General features: G+C 41.6%; 1 protein-coding gene across 2 annotated transcripts in view; it reads right to left on the minus strand.

The window, feature by feature from the left end:
• Positions 1 to 2481: 2481 nt before the first annotated feature.
• QTRT1 (queuine tRNA-ribosyltransferase catalytic subunit 1) overlaps positions 2482 to 15980 on the minus strand; it is a 41639-nt gene continuing 28140 nt past the window's right edge. The window contains exons 5-10 of one of the 2 annotated variants that reach the window (XM_081318250.1): positions 6762 to 6877; positions 6405 to 6543; positions 6232 to 6307; positions 5920 to 6029; positions 5275 to 5359; positions 2482 to 2926 (exon numbers count right to left, since the gene is read on the minus strand). In XM_081318250.1, coding sequence (XP_081174376.1) covers positions 2774 to 2926; positions 5275 to 5359; positions 5920 to 6029; positions 6232 to 6307; positions 6405 to 6543; positions 6762 to 6877 — 679 coding nt within the window. In that variant the 3' untranslated portion in view covers positions 2482 to 2773. The remainder of the gene's footprint in view (positions 2927 to 5274; positions 5360 to 5919; positions 6030 to 6231; positions 6308 to 6404; positions 6544 to 6761; positions 6878 to 15980) is intronic. The other variant, XM_081318251.1, reaches the window with a different exon arrangement.

Here is a 15980-nt window from a genome sequence, read left to right on the forward strand (position 1 = left end):
CCACTAGGACTCCAAGGCCGCTCTCACAGTTACTGTTTTTGAGCCACGTTTCACCTAATCTGTACTTATATCTTTGATTTTTCCTGCCTAAATGTAAAACTTTGCTTTTCTCCACATTAAAACTCATTTTGTTGGATAGGGCTCATTATTCCAGTTTGCCAAGATCTTTTTTAATCCTCTCTTCTGGAGTGTTGGCTATTCCTGTCAGTTTAGTGTCATCTGCAAATTTGATGAGTTCCCCTTCTATTCCCTCATCTAAGTCATTGAAGATATTGAAGAATTTTGGGCCTAAGATGGAGCCTTGTGGGACCCCACTGCTTACTTCTCTCCATGTGGAGGTAGTACCATTGAGGACTACTCGTTGAGTACAGTTTTTCAGCCAGCTACAAATTCATCTGCTGGTGATGTTGTCTATTCCACCTTTTTCTAGCTTACTAAGCAGTACATTGTGGTCTACTTTGTCAAATGCCTTACTGAAATCTAAGTATACTATGTCCACAGTGTTTTGCTAATTTGGTCACTTTATCAAAGAATGAAATAAGATTGGACTGGCATGATCTCTTTTTAACAAACCCGTGTCAGCTACCAGTTATAACTTTGTTTGCTGCTAGTTGTTTGCAGATCCTTTTTTCCATTATCTTTTCCAGGATCTTCCCAGGTATTGATGTTACACTGATTGGTTTGTAGTTTCCTGGGTCTGTTTTTTCCCCCTTTCTTGAAGATGGGAACCACATCAGCCCTTTTCCAATCCTCAGTTACTTCCCTGGTGCTCCAGGATTTTTGAAAGATATGATGTAATGGTTCTGAGATAACATCTGCCAGCTTCTTCAGAACTCTGGGATGTAATCTGTTGGGTCCTGGTGATTTACAATTGTCAAGGTCAAATAGGTGTTCTCTTACCATTTTCTTGCTTATTTTAATTTTTGTTTCTAGTTTGTCTTTTGCAGTAGTTTTTTTGGTATGTTGTGCTATACCGTAGTTTCCAGCGTATAAGATGACTTTTTAACCCATGAAAATCTTCTCAAAAGTCAGGGATCATCTTATACGCCGGGTGCTAAAACTTTAGGGACAGGGCTGGCTGGAAAACCTGGAGCGGATCTTCCATTTAGTCTGTGCAGGGAAAGCGGGACCAATTGGAGTAGAAGCTGCAGTCTGTGATTTTTTACAGGTTGGGGTCTGGGCGTCTTTCCTTCTAAAGTTGAAGAGCAGCTGTAGGCAGGTGGGGAATGCAAGAGCAACTTGAAAGGCAGGTGTAGCCAGAGCAGCTGCTTAGCTCTAAGGACACATTTGACTCAGGAACTGGGCAGGCTGGCTGGAAAACCTGGAGCGGATCTCCCATTTGGTCTTTTTTTTTTAAAATCCCATTTATATCCCGCCCTTCTCTGAAGACTCAGGGCGGCTTACAATTTAAAGCACAAATCAATGTGCTTAGCAATAGCCTTCATTCTATGTATATGCCTGCTTATTAGAGCTTTCACCCCCACACCCCCACAAGCAGCATTATTACAAAGTCAGCTTATTGCTCCCAACAATCTGAGTCCTCGGAAGGATGGAAGGCTGACTCAACCTTGAGCCTGGTGGGATGAGAACCTGCACTAATTGCAGGCAGCTGGTGTTACTTAAGGCTCTGCGCAGGGAAAGCTTTAGAGTGAATTAGGAAAAGTGAAAAAGTGAATTAGGAAAATAGGAAACGGTTGCTGGAATTGGGTATGTGTAGTTTAACGAAGAGAAGGGTGAGGGGTGACATGATAGCAGTGATCCAATATCTCAGGGGCTGCCACAAAGAAGAGGGAGCCAAGCTATTCTCCAAAGCACCTGAAAGCAGGACAAGAAGCAATGGATGGAAACTAGTCAAGGAGAGAAGCAACCTAGAACTAAGGAGAAACTTCCTGACAGTTAGAACAATTAACCAGTGGAACAACGTGCCTCCAGAAGTGGTGAATGCTCCAACACTGGAAGTTTTTAAGAAGAGACTGGACAGCCATTTGTCTGTAATGGTATAGGGTTTCCTGCCTTAGCAGGACTAGATGACCTCCAAGGTCCCTTCCAACTTATTATTATTATTATTATTATTATTATTATTATTATTATTATTATTAAAGTTTAATCCACTTGCACTGTTTTATGTTTACATGTTTGATGACAAACAGCCTTATGTTTATAAGTGACAGTTTTCCTACTAAGTACCTGCATGTCATAAGCATTTGAATTAAAATTACCATATTAAAATCAAATCTGATGTTTTTTAATTTTTATTTGGTGTGCGTTGGAAGAGGGGTAGTCTTATACGGCGAGTATAGCCCAAACCCTATAATTTAACAGGAAATGTAGGGGGTCGTCTTATACGCCCAGTCATCTTATACGCCGGAAAATATGGTAATTTCTTTTTGTGTGAAGACTGATGCAAAGAATGAGTTAAGCAGTATTTTAAAAAGTATGCACTGAGGTTCTTTTTTAAACAAACCATTTAGCCAAGACAAATTAATATTAGAAAATTTAATGAGCAGTTTAAAATATCAGCAAGAACTATAAAAGAGATACACCAAAGAACTTCTAGACATCTTCAATTTAAACTCCAATCACTGTAATAAGACCATTGTGATAGATTAGCAGACAAGGAACTCAATTTTTCTCTACAACTCCTTGGAAAGAAAGAAGTCTTCAAGTTTTATCACTACCCAAGTAATTGTTCTGGAAAGCAAGACTAAGTCAGTCATGAAAGGGCAACCAAACCCAAGGAAAGTCTAGGATCCAGAGTGTTTCTTGATGTCTCTTACTCCAGATTAATTCCAACTGAGGCCAGAGCCTCCACAGCCCATTGGGGATAGCTGCTGGAGTTCCCATACATAGTCTTCATGAAATTCTGAATAAATTGTGGAAACTTTTGTTCAGTTATACTCTTGCGGATCGAATGCATCAGGTTCATCTGGAGGGAAAAAAAGAATAGACACTAGACAAAAGGAAATATATTGGTAGTGGGAAGAATAAACAATTATAAACTAAACTAGCTAACCAATTGGTAAGTTAGAGACTGTGTAGAACAGACATGTCAAACTTGCGAGTCACGTGATGTCGCGCAACGTATCAGAGCTTTTTCTCCATTGCCAGCAATGGGGTGGGTGTGGTTTCCTGGTGATGCATCCAGCCCGTGGGCCGGCAGTTTGACATCCCTGGTGTAGAGCATTGATAAAGGCCTCCAAAAATCATCTGCTTTATATGGGCAGCCCTTATTTCCTAATCTGAGGTCTCTATCCTTCAAATCTTCAATAACATCTAAAGAAAACTCTTTCTCTGTTATTACTGGCTACTCATGCTGGGTTATCCAGTGCTATGCTCAAATAGGAAGTCAGCATGTACAAGACAAAAAACTTTGAGAACTCCTGACAATCTCTCTGAAGGAGAAGAATGCAAACAGAAGGCATATTCTAAGATGTGTGAACTTCTAGCCATTGACACCAAGAATCACTGATCTAGAAGGAATACTCAAGAAGTACCCCAACAGCACATTTTCTCTAACAGGAAAAATCCTGACATGTCTACTGTCTACTGATCTGACCTATATCTCTAGAGAGCCAATATGGTCTAGTGGTTAATTACCAGACTAGAAACCAGGAGACTGTGAGTTCTATCCCTGCCTTATGTATGAAAGCCAGCTGGGTGACCTTGGGCTAGTCATCCTCTCTCAGTCCAATCCACCCCACAGAATTGCTGTTGTGGGGAAAACAGGAAGATGGAGTATTAGTTATATTCACCGCCTAGATTTATTTATAAAAATAATAAAGGGCAAATATAAATAAATAAATCATCTGCCTTAGTGTGAAAATACAAACTGAAGAACTGTTCCATGTCAAATGAAATACAGAGTAATTGCTTCCTGCTTTATCCTACACTATGCATTTGTTGTCATGAAAGGGAATATAGGGAGTAATGGTTTCCATCTCCTCTTACAGAAAGATAAGGATGACAGAGAACCCTTTTTTGCAAGTTTTTTTTTAAATTTTAATTCCATTTATATCCCGCCCTTCTCCGAAGACTCAGGGCGGCTTACAAGCTTAGCAGTAGCCTTCATTCTATGTATATGCCTGCTTATTAGGGCTTTCACACACACCCCAAGCGGCATTATTACAAAGTCAGCTTAATTGCCCCCAACAATCTGGGTCCTCATTTTACCTACCTCGGAAGGATGGAAGGCTGAGTCAACCTTGAGCCTGGTGGGACTCAAACCTGCACTAATTGCAGGTAGCTGGTGTTACTTAAGGAGGCATTAGCCCACTGCTCCACCAAGGCAAGTACTGGATCCAGCCTCCAAACAGATCCAGTTCTACATAGCTGCTGGGGGAACATCACATCATCTATCATAATTATATAAATTATGTAATTATATAAACAAAACTCCTGATTTATGTGGCAGAATCCTATGTGATCCTATAAGGCAGGCACCTCATCTCAAGGATTTATACACTATCAGCATGCACATACTAGCTGATAGATATGATTTATTTAGATCAGAGTTTGCATGTTGTATGAATCTAGCTATTGTTGTTTGTACACTTTGACTTATACCTTGGTGAGTTGTATAAATCCAGCCATCTAGGGTTAACACAGTTAAGCAAATTCCAGCTTACTATGATGTGTAAGCCTAATTACAACATATACATAATAAATTATGTAAACTGATAAACTTTTGTATAATATACTATACAGTCCCTTTCATTATAAGCAATGATCTGCAAAGGATAGAAAAGAATAAACAAAACAAAGGATTAGATAAGGAAAAAAGAAAACACAGCTGAACTGAACTTCCTAATTTTAGTTAAGAATATTTGGGTTATGATCGCGTAGGCAGATATCATGGAACTTTAGACTAGAGTTTAAAAAGTGAGCAAGAGAAAAAAGCTTTCTGCCCACTTTGATAAATTTATGGTACAAGGTAGAAAAGCCAACTTAGCATTTAGACTTACAGTATATGCTTTATAGCACTAAATGGTTTACAGAATCAGCATATTGCTCCCAACAAACTCGGTCCTCATTTTACTAACCTTGGAAGGATGGAAAGCTGAGACAACCTTGAACTGGTCAGGATTGAACTACTGGCAGCGGGCAGAGTCAGCCTGTAATTACAGCATTCTAACCACAGCACTGCCACAGTTCACCTATTGCACCTATTTTCTTATTCCTAATTCACAGCCCATATGTTGCAGGTCCCTCCTATGAAGTGTATTAGCTTTACTGCTGCCCATTTAGCAGAAGTTTTATGGCCTTAAACAGACTGACCTGGTACGCAATATTATGGATGGTAATGTGATGCTTGGCAGCTGAATCAATAGGATAGAGAGCATTCAAGAAAGCTCGACTATATCTGTTAAGACACAAATAAACAAGGATATCCTCTTGTAACCCTAGGTTTATGGAAGAATTTTGATACATCAAGAGCTAGAGAATAAGGGGAAAATGTTTTTGTTCCTTTACAAGATAAAATACAGAAAATTAGACCTAATATCAGCTGAGTGAAGTTATATCAGACAATTCAGACATCAGTACTTTTACAAGATGGAGAAACCAGATGCACTTCTCTGGCCATTAATTAAAAGAGGAAAAATACAAAGATTGTTGTGTAGCATGGAGAAATCAAAGAAAATTTATGATTTAGCTGGAACTGTCAAACTGAAGACAATTCTAAATTAAACATTTTATTGTATTTTTATCCCACTTAGTATCATTTCACCACATTTTATCCTCACAATACTGGATGAGATGAATTGGTCTGAGAAAGCGCATGTACCCGGTAAAGATTATATACTGAGTAAATGAGGGTTTATGATTAAATGAGGATCTGAATTTATTTTTTCCCTGGATAAGAGCTTTTTTTTGCCATTTCTATTTTTTTAAAAAAATCTATTTCAACCCAAGCACACAAACCTCTGGCAGGTAGGGCAAGCACAGTTTTCATCAATGGGCTGGAAATCCTTGGCATATTGCTTGTTCTTCAGCTGTAGGGAGCCCCAAGGGACCAAAGCTGAACCAAAGCGCTGGAAATAGAAAGAGGCCTGTATATTTCAGAGATACCACTGAAAACAACACAGATTTCCTAGGGGGTGGGTATTTTAAATCCCTTCAGAATCCCCTCCTCATTTTACAGTCATTCAATGCCAATCTGTTTCTTTGCATCAACTGGTGAAACTGCATTCAACTTGCCACTCCATTTCCTTCCAGGTTGATGCATATACTTACTGCTGTCCTTGTGGGGTAGACACAGTCAAACATGTCACAGCCCAGGGCTACACACACTACCAGATCAGTAGCATAACTTTGAACAGAACAGAGATGGGAAACATGCATCAGTGAGCAACTGCAAAAGATGGCTATCCTTATCCCATTTAATAATACGGTTTGTTTGTTCCTACCCAACTCCCATAAGGTAGCGAGGCTTGTTCCTTGGGAGACATTTTGTGCTGAGGGCTACTATCCTCCAGAAGTGATCTTTGGCCTCACCACCACTCAGACCTCCAATAGCAAAGCCTGGCACATCTCGTTTAGTCATCTCTAGCAGGTGGGAGGGGAAGAAAAAGAGACAGATGAAGGAAACTAAAGTATTTAAAGATTATCTATATATTGTTGTAAGTTTTATGAATTATTTTGACAAATAAATGGCCAGGAGATCATCCCAATTCGGTCATCCCAATTCCCTTTTAGTCTGTTCTAAAGTATTGGCAGTTTAAATAAGCTGGAATTGCACAATTTCAAATTAAAAGTGACCTTACCTTCCAGACATTTGTTTCGAAGGATAGGATCCAGCCCACCCTGAACAATAGCAAATAAATTCTGCTGGTTAGGTTTGCTGTGTGCTGCAATACATCTGTCCAACCAGCGAATAGACCTGCAATAAACATTTTATTAATTGCATTTGTTATTTCATTCTAATTATAGAACTTATATCCAATCAAATTTGCAACTGAGTGCTTTATAGCAGTATACTTAAATAGATTTTATTTAACTCTTTGATCTGAATGCTGTTGCTATAGCTGAAATTTCACACTCAATACATTTTGGAAGTATTGAGATTCCAAAAGCTGGCACAATTTATTTACCCAATAACTAGAATGCTGTGCTTTAATATCTTTTTTGTGGACTAATGCCAGGTTGTTTTATAAATAGTGTCTTTTGATGTTAAAATCGAAATATAATTTTAATTGTAAATATTTAGCATCTTAGAAAATATTCTGAACGGATGGTTAAGATTGCTTTGCTATTGGAGATGCAATTCAAAAGATTCTGTACTTATCCTACTGCTGCCACCATTGAAATTCTGAAATTCATAAAGTTATTTGCATGGATTAAAATGATTTCTCCTTCACAATAAGCAGTATATTCTTCTCCCAGCAAGTAAAGTCAAGTCTTCCTTATAGCCAGTTTAACTCTTGGTGGGTAAGAACATGTTTGTAACATATGTTTTGGGCTGTAATATGAAAATGGTTCCAAGATTTTCTGGACATCTCCTTGTCTATCTTTATGACAAAGTTAGCTACTCGTACTTGCTTCCATATTTGGAATTAAAGTGTCAGGAATTTTGGACACTTTGCAGATATACCGTAAATTGGTAAAATGTATTATTTGCAAACATATGAATTAGTTCTTTTGCAACCATAACTGGAGGAAGAAGGAAGAAAGATTTGACTATTATGGTTAAATTTCCTCAAATAGTTCTATTTTATCAATTTCCAGATTTTTTAACTTTCTCCAAATAATGTGAAATTCAAGTCTAAGAGCTTCCTGAAACTAAATGCTTCTTTTATATTCTTCAGCTTCAGTCCCACCCTACATCTAGCCCAGGATAAAATGATAAAATTGAATGTATTAGTCTATCTTTGCATGTATCTACAAGTTCTGCTGGACAAATTCCTCTAAACTTCTCTTAAGCAATTATTCTGCTGGGTTCAGGGCTGATTGGAAAATGATATCCAATATCTCTGGAGGGCACCAATATGGATAAAGCCGATGAAGTAATCTTTTGTAGCCATCTGTCAGAATCCATTTATATTTCATTTCTAACTCCCTATCTGTGCAAACCTAAATCTCACCACCCCCCTTATTGGATTCTGCCATTCCAAGGAGGAAAGAGAAGACAGGGGTGCTAATTGCCCCTCTCTATCCCTTAGATGTAATGTTTGTTTATTCAGCCTGCCTGTTGGCAATCACAAAAGACTGAACAACAAAGAAAGGGGGTGGAGAGGGAATTCTGGTTTGCATCTCCAAATGGAATGTGAAAGGGAGGAAGTAATAATGTTGCAAATGTACTGGTGATTCTCCTTTTTCCCCACGAGTTGACACCTGAGACTCGACTGATCCAGGACTGACCAAATGGACTGAGGGGTGGGGTTATTACTCAGGGACACTTTAAAGTATCGATCTGTGAAACAGCTTCAGATCTATATCCTGTCTACATTATCCACTGTCAACCATGTTTTAGTAAAAGTTCCTGTTTGGACAATCATGTCTCCAAGAGTTCTTCTTTCCTAAGATGTGGATTGGGATGGGTTCTGACACCATCCTTTATTCGCTTTTGATATAATCTTACTCAGTCAAAGAGGGTACCAGGAATGCGACAATAGTGTATATTGGCATATCTGTCTTGGCATATCTTTCTTGTTTTCAAGTTGGAATTTGGGACATTTTATTCAGCAAGGGTTCAGAAAGTTTCAAGACAACACTGCATAATTGTTTAAATTGTTAAGTTTCCAAGATTTTAGCAATCTCAAAAGACTTAATGCCAAGCAAGGTCTTCAGGCAATCTTATTTAGAAACATCTAACCTGAAATGGAAAGAGGTCTCTAGTGTTGATCCAGAAGCTTTTTCCAGTGCTTTTATCTGAGAGGTGCTAAGACTGGAGCTGCTTTATTAAATGCATATTCTCCATAAATATACAATGGAAGAGATAGTCTTCAAATTATGACCATTGGTTCAGCGATTATTCCAAGTTACAATGGGGCCAAAAGAGGGGGATGGATGGATGGATGATGGATTGATAGACAGACAGACAGACAGATAGATAGATAACCTTTATTGTCATTTTTTACTGTGGGCACAATGGCACACATTAAAAATGAAATTTAGTTGCTTGCTCGCAAAGTGTACACATACATAACACACATTTAAACATACTATATACAACGTATGTATAGACCTTCACCCTTATATATAAATAACACATAAATATTAATCACTGTCCATCTTGAATACATAATGGAAGGAGGATGCTTTAGAGTTAACAGTTTTGTATGGAACAAAATTGTGACTGAATCTGGATGTTTTGCTTCGGATACCATGAAGCCTCCTCCCAGAAGGTAACAAAGAAAACAGGTCAGGAAGAGGATGTGTAGTGTCCCACAGAAGCTTGCAGATCCTGCTCAAACAACGCTTATATGCTATGCCCTAGATGGAAGGGAGGGAACTGCCAATAATCTTTTTAGCCATCCACACCAATCTCTGCACCGCCTTCCTGTCTGAAGCAGTGATGCTTCCAAAACAGACTGTGATGCTGTATGATAGGATGCTTTTGATCATCCCTCTGTAGAAAGTGGTAAGGACAGGGAAAGGAAGATGTGCTTTCCTCATGCGACGCAGAAAATGCAGGTGCTGCTGTGCCCGCTTTACCAATGTCTCGCTGTTGAGCAACCAAGCCAGCCTACATGTTAACCGCACACCCAGGAATTTGATGCTGGTAACCATCTCCACAGGTGAATCATTAATGCACAGAGGAATGTGGCTGTGCCTGCCTTTTCTGAAATTGACAATGATCTCTTTGGTTTTTCCACTGTTTAAAACTATGTTGTTTTCCTTACACCAGTTCACCAAACACTCAACCTCCTTGCGGTAAGCACCCTCATTGCCATCTTGAATAAAACCTACCATTGTATCATCCACAAGCTTCATAATATGGTTGGTGGGAAACCTAGCACAACAGTCATAGTTCAACAGGGTGAACAGCAGCTGACTTAGGATGCAGCCCTGAAAACCTGTTCTCAAGAAAATGGTGTTAGAAATATTGTTCCAGCTCGCACATACTGGGGCCTGTTAGTAAGAAAATCAAGAATTCAGTGGCACAAAGGAGTGTTTAAGCCTAAAGGGTCCAGTACAGTATGTCTACTAGATGCTTTATGACCAGTCTTCAAAGTGATGTCCATTACAGCACGCCTATGGGATGTGTTTACCATTCCAGTATTGGCAACTGGCTTGTAATCACAATGTTTGCACTTTCCCAGTTGCTTGACCACCATCTGTGACCTTCCCTGCCAGTCAATGAGGAAGCTGGCAGGAGGTTGCAAGTTGATTCTGTTCCCACTGCTTTTTCTCTTGAGAAGCCCATGGATAGCATGGGGAATCTCGTATTCCATAGTTCCCGCTTGCACTCTGTAGCACCCACTGGTCCATACTCTGCAGTGGTGACCCATGGCTCCCACCCACTATATTCCACCCAGATGCTGCATTCCATAGTACTCCATAGTACTGCTTGTACATACTCCATGTTGGCCGCCTGCCCATCTGCAACTCTCATCCATCAGCCTGCTTGCCTCTTTCTATGTTACAATTACAGGTGAAACTCAAAAAATTAGAATATCGTGCAAAAGTTCATTTATTTCAGTAATGCAACTTAAAAGGGGAAACTAATATATGAGATAGACTCATTACATGCAAAGCAAGGTAGTTCAAGCCGTGATTTGTCATAATTGTCATGATTATGGCGTACAGCTCATGAAAACCCCAAATCCACAATCTCAGAAAATTAGAATATTGTGTAAAGGTGCAATATTCTAGGCTCAAAGTGTCCCACTCTAATCAGCTAATTAAGCGATAACACCTGCAAAGGGTTCCTGAGCCTTTAAATGGTCTCTGTCTGGTTCAGTAGGAATCACAATCATGGGGAAGACTGCTGACCTGACAGTTGTGCAGAAAACCATCACTTACACCCTCCATAAGGAGGGAAAGCCTCAAAAGGTAATTGCAAAAGAAGTTGGATGTTCCCAAAGTGCTGTATCAAAGCACATTAATAGAAAGTTATGTGGAAGGGAAAAGTGTGGAAGAAAAAGGTGCACAAGAAGCAGGGATGACCGCAGCCTGGAGAGGATTGTCAGGAAAAGGCCATTCAAAAGTGTTGGGGACTTTCACAAGGAGTGGACTGAGGCTGGAGTCAGTGCATCAAGAGCCACCACACACAAACGGATCCTGGACGTGGGCTTCAAATGTCGTATTCCTCTTGTCAAGCTGCTCCTGAACAACAAACAACTTCAGAAGCGTCTTACCTGGGCTAAAGAAAAACAGACCTGGTCTGTTGCTCAGTGGTTCAAAGTCCTCTTTTCTGATGAGAGCAACTTTTGCATCTCATTTGGAAACCAAGGACCCTGAGTCTGGAGCTAGAATGGAGAGGCACACACTGCAAGATGCTTGAAGTCCAGTGTGAAGTTTCCACAGTCTGTGTTGATTTGGGGAGCCATGTCATCTGCTGGTGTTGGTCCGCTGTGCTTCATTAAGTCCAGGGTCAACGCAGCCATCTACCAGGAGATTTTGGAGCACTTCATGCTTCCTTCCACAGACGAGCTTTATGGGGATGCTGACTTCATTTTCCAGCAGGACGTGGCACCTGCCCACACTGCTAAAAGCACCAAAACCTGGTTCAATGACCGTGGGATTACTGTGCTTGAGTGGCCAGCAAACTTGCCTGACCTGAACCCCATAGAGAATCTATGGGGCATTGCCAAGAGAAAGATGAGAGACATGAGACCGAACAATGCAGAAGAGCTGAAGGCTGCTATTGAAGCATCCTGGTCTTCCATAATACCTCAGCAGTGCCACAGGCTGATAGCTTCCATGCCACGCCGCATTGAGGCAGTAATTGCTGCAAAAGGGGCCCAAACCAAATACTGAGTACATATGCATGCTTATACTTTTCAGAGGTCCGATATTGTTCTATGTACAATATCCTTGTTTTATTGATTGCATGTGTTGTTGTTGTTAGCTGCGAAGTCGTGTCTGACCCATCGCGACCCTATGGACAATGTTCCTCCAGGCCTTCCTGTCCTCTACCATCTTCTGGAGTCCATTTAAGCTCACGCCTACTGCTTCAGTGACTCCATCCAGCCACCTCATTCTCTGTCCTCCCCTTCTTCTATTGCCCTCAATCTTTCCCAGCATTAGGCTCTTCTCCAGTGAGTCCTTCCTTCTCATTAGGTGGCCAAAGTATTTGAGTTTTAGCTTCAGGATCTGGCCTTCTAAAGAGCAGTCAGGGTTGATCTCCTCTAGGACTGACCGGTTTGATCGCTTTGCAGTATTACATGATTGCATGTAATATTCTAATTTTCTGAGATTGTGAATTTGGGGTTTTCATGAGCTGTATGCCATAATCATCACAATTATGACAAATCATGGCATGAACTATCTTGCTTGTAATGAGTCTATCTCAATATATTAGTTTCCCCTTTTAAGTTGCATTACTGAAATAAATGAACTTTTGCACGATATTCTAATTTTTCGAGTTTCACCTGTACGTGACCTCTGGAACTGCTTGCCTACCGAAATCCGGATGGCCCCCGACCTCCGCACCTTCCGGCGCGACTTAAAAACTTACCTGTTCCAGCAGTCCGGCCTGGCCTGATAGCTCTTGGGGTCTCAGTTGTTTTTACTATTGTTGTTTACTATTGTTCAACTATATACCTACCTTACTCTGTACACCGCCCCGAGTCCCTCGGGAGAAGGGCGGTATATAAAAACAAACAAACAAATAAATAAATAAAAATAAATATGGCCTTTGCTTAATGACAGCAATTGGGACTACCATGATTGCTGTCGCTAAACAGTGTGATCATATGACATCACTCTTTATAACATAACCTAGCAATGGAAATTCTGGTCTCAGTTGTTGTTGTAACCTGGGGACTTCCTGTAGGGCAATCTTACAGGCCCTGCGAGTCAAATCAATAGAACATGCATAATCTATCTTTCTCACAGGGGAGAGCCTCTTGTTTTTCACTGATTTTAGTAGTAAGATTTTAGTGATACTGAGATGAAAGAAAAATGGAAGTCTTTATCTCCCATCTCCTCATAGCCTCATTTAAGATTTTGGGTTACACTGCAAATGGGAATGGAACAAAGCTATGTTGCTGGGAAAAGAGGAAATGTGCTGGACCAGTATATATTCAGCTGCTCCATTTTATATGTAGTTTAGGAAATAAGAACTGTATTAGTGTATTCAGCATTTACAGCCTACGGTTGAAGCTCTTAACATGGACAGGCAGTTCCTTAGGAGTTCCAGACCGGCTTACAACTTATGGTCCTAAGAAGAAAAAAATTGGCTGACCTTGTGTCCAAGTGAAGGCTAGGGGCAATAACAGGCTTGCATTTGCTCACGAAGAACAGCACACCCCCCAGGGGCTGATCTGCAAATAACAGGCTTGCCTCCAAACAGCGGTCGGAGGGTGAACTTCATTGAAATACCCACTCATGCAAGCAGCACCCCAGTGGCTGCTCTGCAAATAAAAGGCTTGTCCCCAGGCATGTGTAGAGTGCCCCCAAGAGGTAAAAGAGTGAACTTCCCTGAAGTCTCTAATCACGCAGAAGGTGTTCACTGGTGGTCAAAGAGCAAAGTTACCAAATTAGTTAAAAATAGGAAGTTTTCTGAAACTGTCCTAGCCATGAGGGAGTGTCTTATTGATTCAGAAGATCTGCTTCAAGCAATCAACCATGGAGAACTGTCTCAACCAACCCACCTTGATTTGTACACAGAAGCTGACGTCCAAGCTTCGGTGAGGCCAAATACATCCCAGAAACCCTATGACCTGAGGCAACAAAGAAAGCCTACAGAAGTCATGTGGTTGAACCTGATGGAGAAATGGGATGGGTTTTATAAGTGCCACAAAAGAAACTGGGAGAAATTACAGGAACTCTGCCAAGCGCCTAAAGAGAAGCTTTCCCCTGAATGCATTCTTTCAGCGAAGGAGTTTTGCTTCAAATGGAAAGACTACTGGCGCTGTCTTGAAAAGGTCCAGTCACAGCTAAGGGATTCAATACTCGAAAAGAAAATGCAATGTCTCAAGCTGCTAAAAAAGGAACGCGAGCGTTTCTTAGAAAGTAAAAATGCCTCCCTGAGGGGGAGCTACACATGAAAGACATACTGTGTGAGAAGGCCAAGTACAATGTGTCCCAGCATTCGCATACATCAGCCCAGCGGGCACATGAATCTTCTTCTCACTCATCCAAAGTAGCTTCACACTAAAGTCCCAAGTCGCCATGGCCCAAGGCACACAGCAGCATGTCAAAGCAAGCTTATGTCTCAGACACCTCCCGTCACTCTAAAACATCTTCTCATCATAGCCATTCGTCCAGAGTCTCGAGGGCAGAGAGCCTGGCCACTCAAGCTATGCAAGCACAAGTCGACACTGCGGAAGCTGCAGCAGTTTTACCTATGGCAAAGGAAGAGCTGCTGCTAAAGGTAGAATTCGCCGAAATAGCTCTAAGTCAGGCAAGAGCCCAGCAGCTGCATATGGAAGGAAAGGCCAAACCTGAGGCCAAAGCAGCTCTACAGTTGGCAAAAGCAGGACATCTGGGAAAGGAAGTGGTCAAGGCAGCTCTACATGCAGCTAGACAAAAGGAAGAAATGGCCATAGCTCAGGCCCGGATGGAGTTTCTACACAGCAAATGGGAGGCTGTAGAGGCAAAGGCCCAGGCCAAACTTGAGTTTTCACAGCTCGAACGGGAGGCAGCGGAAACAGCTGACAAAGCAGTAGCTTTACAGAAAAAGCCTGAAGACGCTACCTTCAAGCCCAATTCTAGAAAGCCAGAAGGTGGAAACCAGCATAGCCACACGCAGGGCTACGTTGCCGACCAAGACGTGATTCATCAGGAGCAGGCAGGAGTGCCGCGGTCATCCACAAGTCCCCCAAAGACCAAGTGGACAGGAAGGAGAATCTCCACGACCAGAGGTGCCAATTAGCCAGAGAACCGACAGAGCACCATCAGGATCACAAGACCTTCCCTCTGGAGCTACACAACCGGCTCCAATGAACCAAGCCACAGACAGCAAGGTGGTGCTGTTCTGCATCTTCAACCAAAGCAGACACTTCTACGTCTATGCAAACAATAGAGTAGAAAAGATTAAAAAATCTCCAAGCCCTGAGCAGTGGCAACATGTGCCAACGGATTAGAATCCTATGGACCAAGCTAAGTGGTTCATTTTTACATCACAGTTGGCAGACTCAGTATGGCTAAAGGGTCCTGAGTTATCGGCTCATCCAAACAGCCTGATGTCATCGAGACCAGAACACTATGCGCTTCCAGATCCAGGTCAAGACGCCAACGTTCAACCTCAGGCACTGGACAAGGAAACAGAGAAACCGCCCACTGGCTGTTTCCTAGAACCAGCTCACCTTAAACGCTCCTACAAATGGAGACCCTGCACATTTGGCATAGCAGTAATTGTTTTGTTCACTTGTCTTAGCATTCCAGGAGCTAACTTTGTAGGGGCCTGCAAGGAATTGCAGATTGATGAAGGCATTCGTCCCGATTCAGATGCTGGCAAGTACCTAAAGGCCCAAAATTGTGTTTGGACATTCAATCCTCCCCATGCATCTCACATGGGAGGAGTGTGGGAATGCATGAATGGCGTAGCTCACAAAATCCTGGACTCTGTGTTGACAAAGATACTCAGGCTGACGCATGAGGTTCTTGCTACCCTCATGGCAGAAGTTGCAGCTATCATCAACGCTCGACCTTTGGTTCCAGTTTCTTCGGATCCCAAAAACCCAACTATCCTTACTCCAGCCACCTTGATGACCCAGAAAACAGGCGACTGGCCAGCACCATTGGGAAACTTTGTCCCCAAAGACATGTACAAACGGCAATGGAGACAAGTTCAACTACTGGCCAACACTTTCTGGAAGTGCTGGAAGCAAGAATACTACCCTTCAAGATTGCCGCAAGTGGAAGACCAAAGA

Source organism: Vipera berus (assembly GCF_964194415.1).
Source record: "Vipera berus genome assembly, chromosome: 2".
NCBI classification, from domain to species: domain Eukaryota; kingdom Metazoa; phylum Chordata; class Lepidosauria; order Squamata; family Viperidae; genus Vipera; species Vipera berus.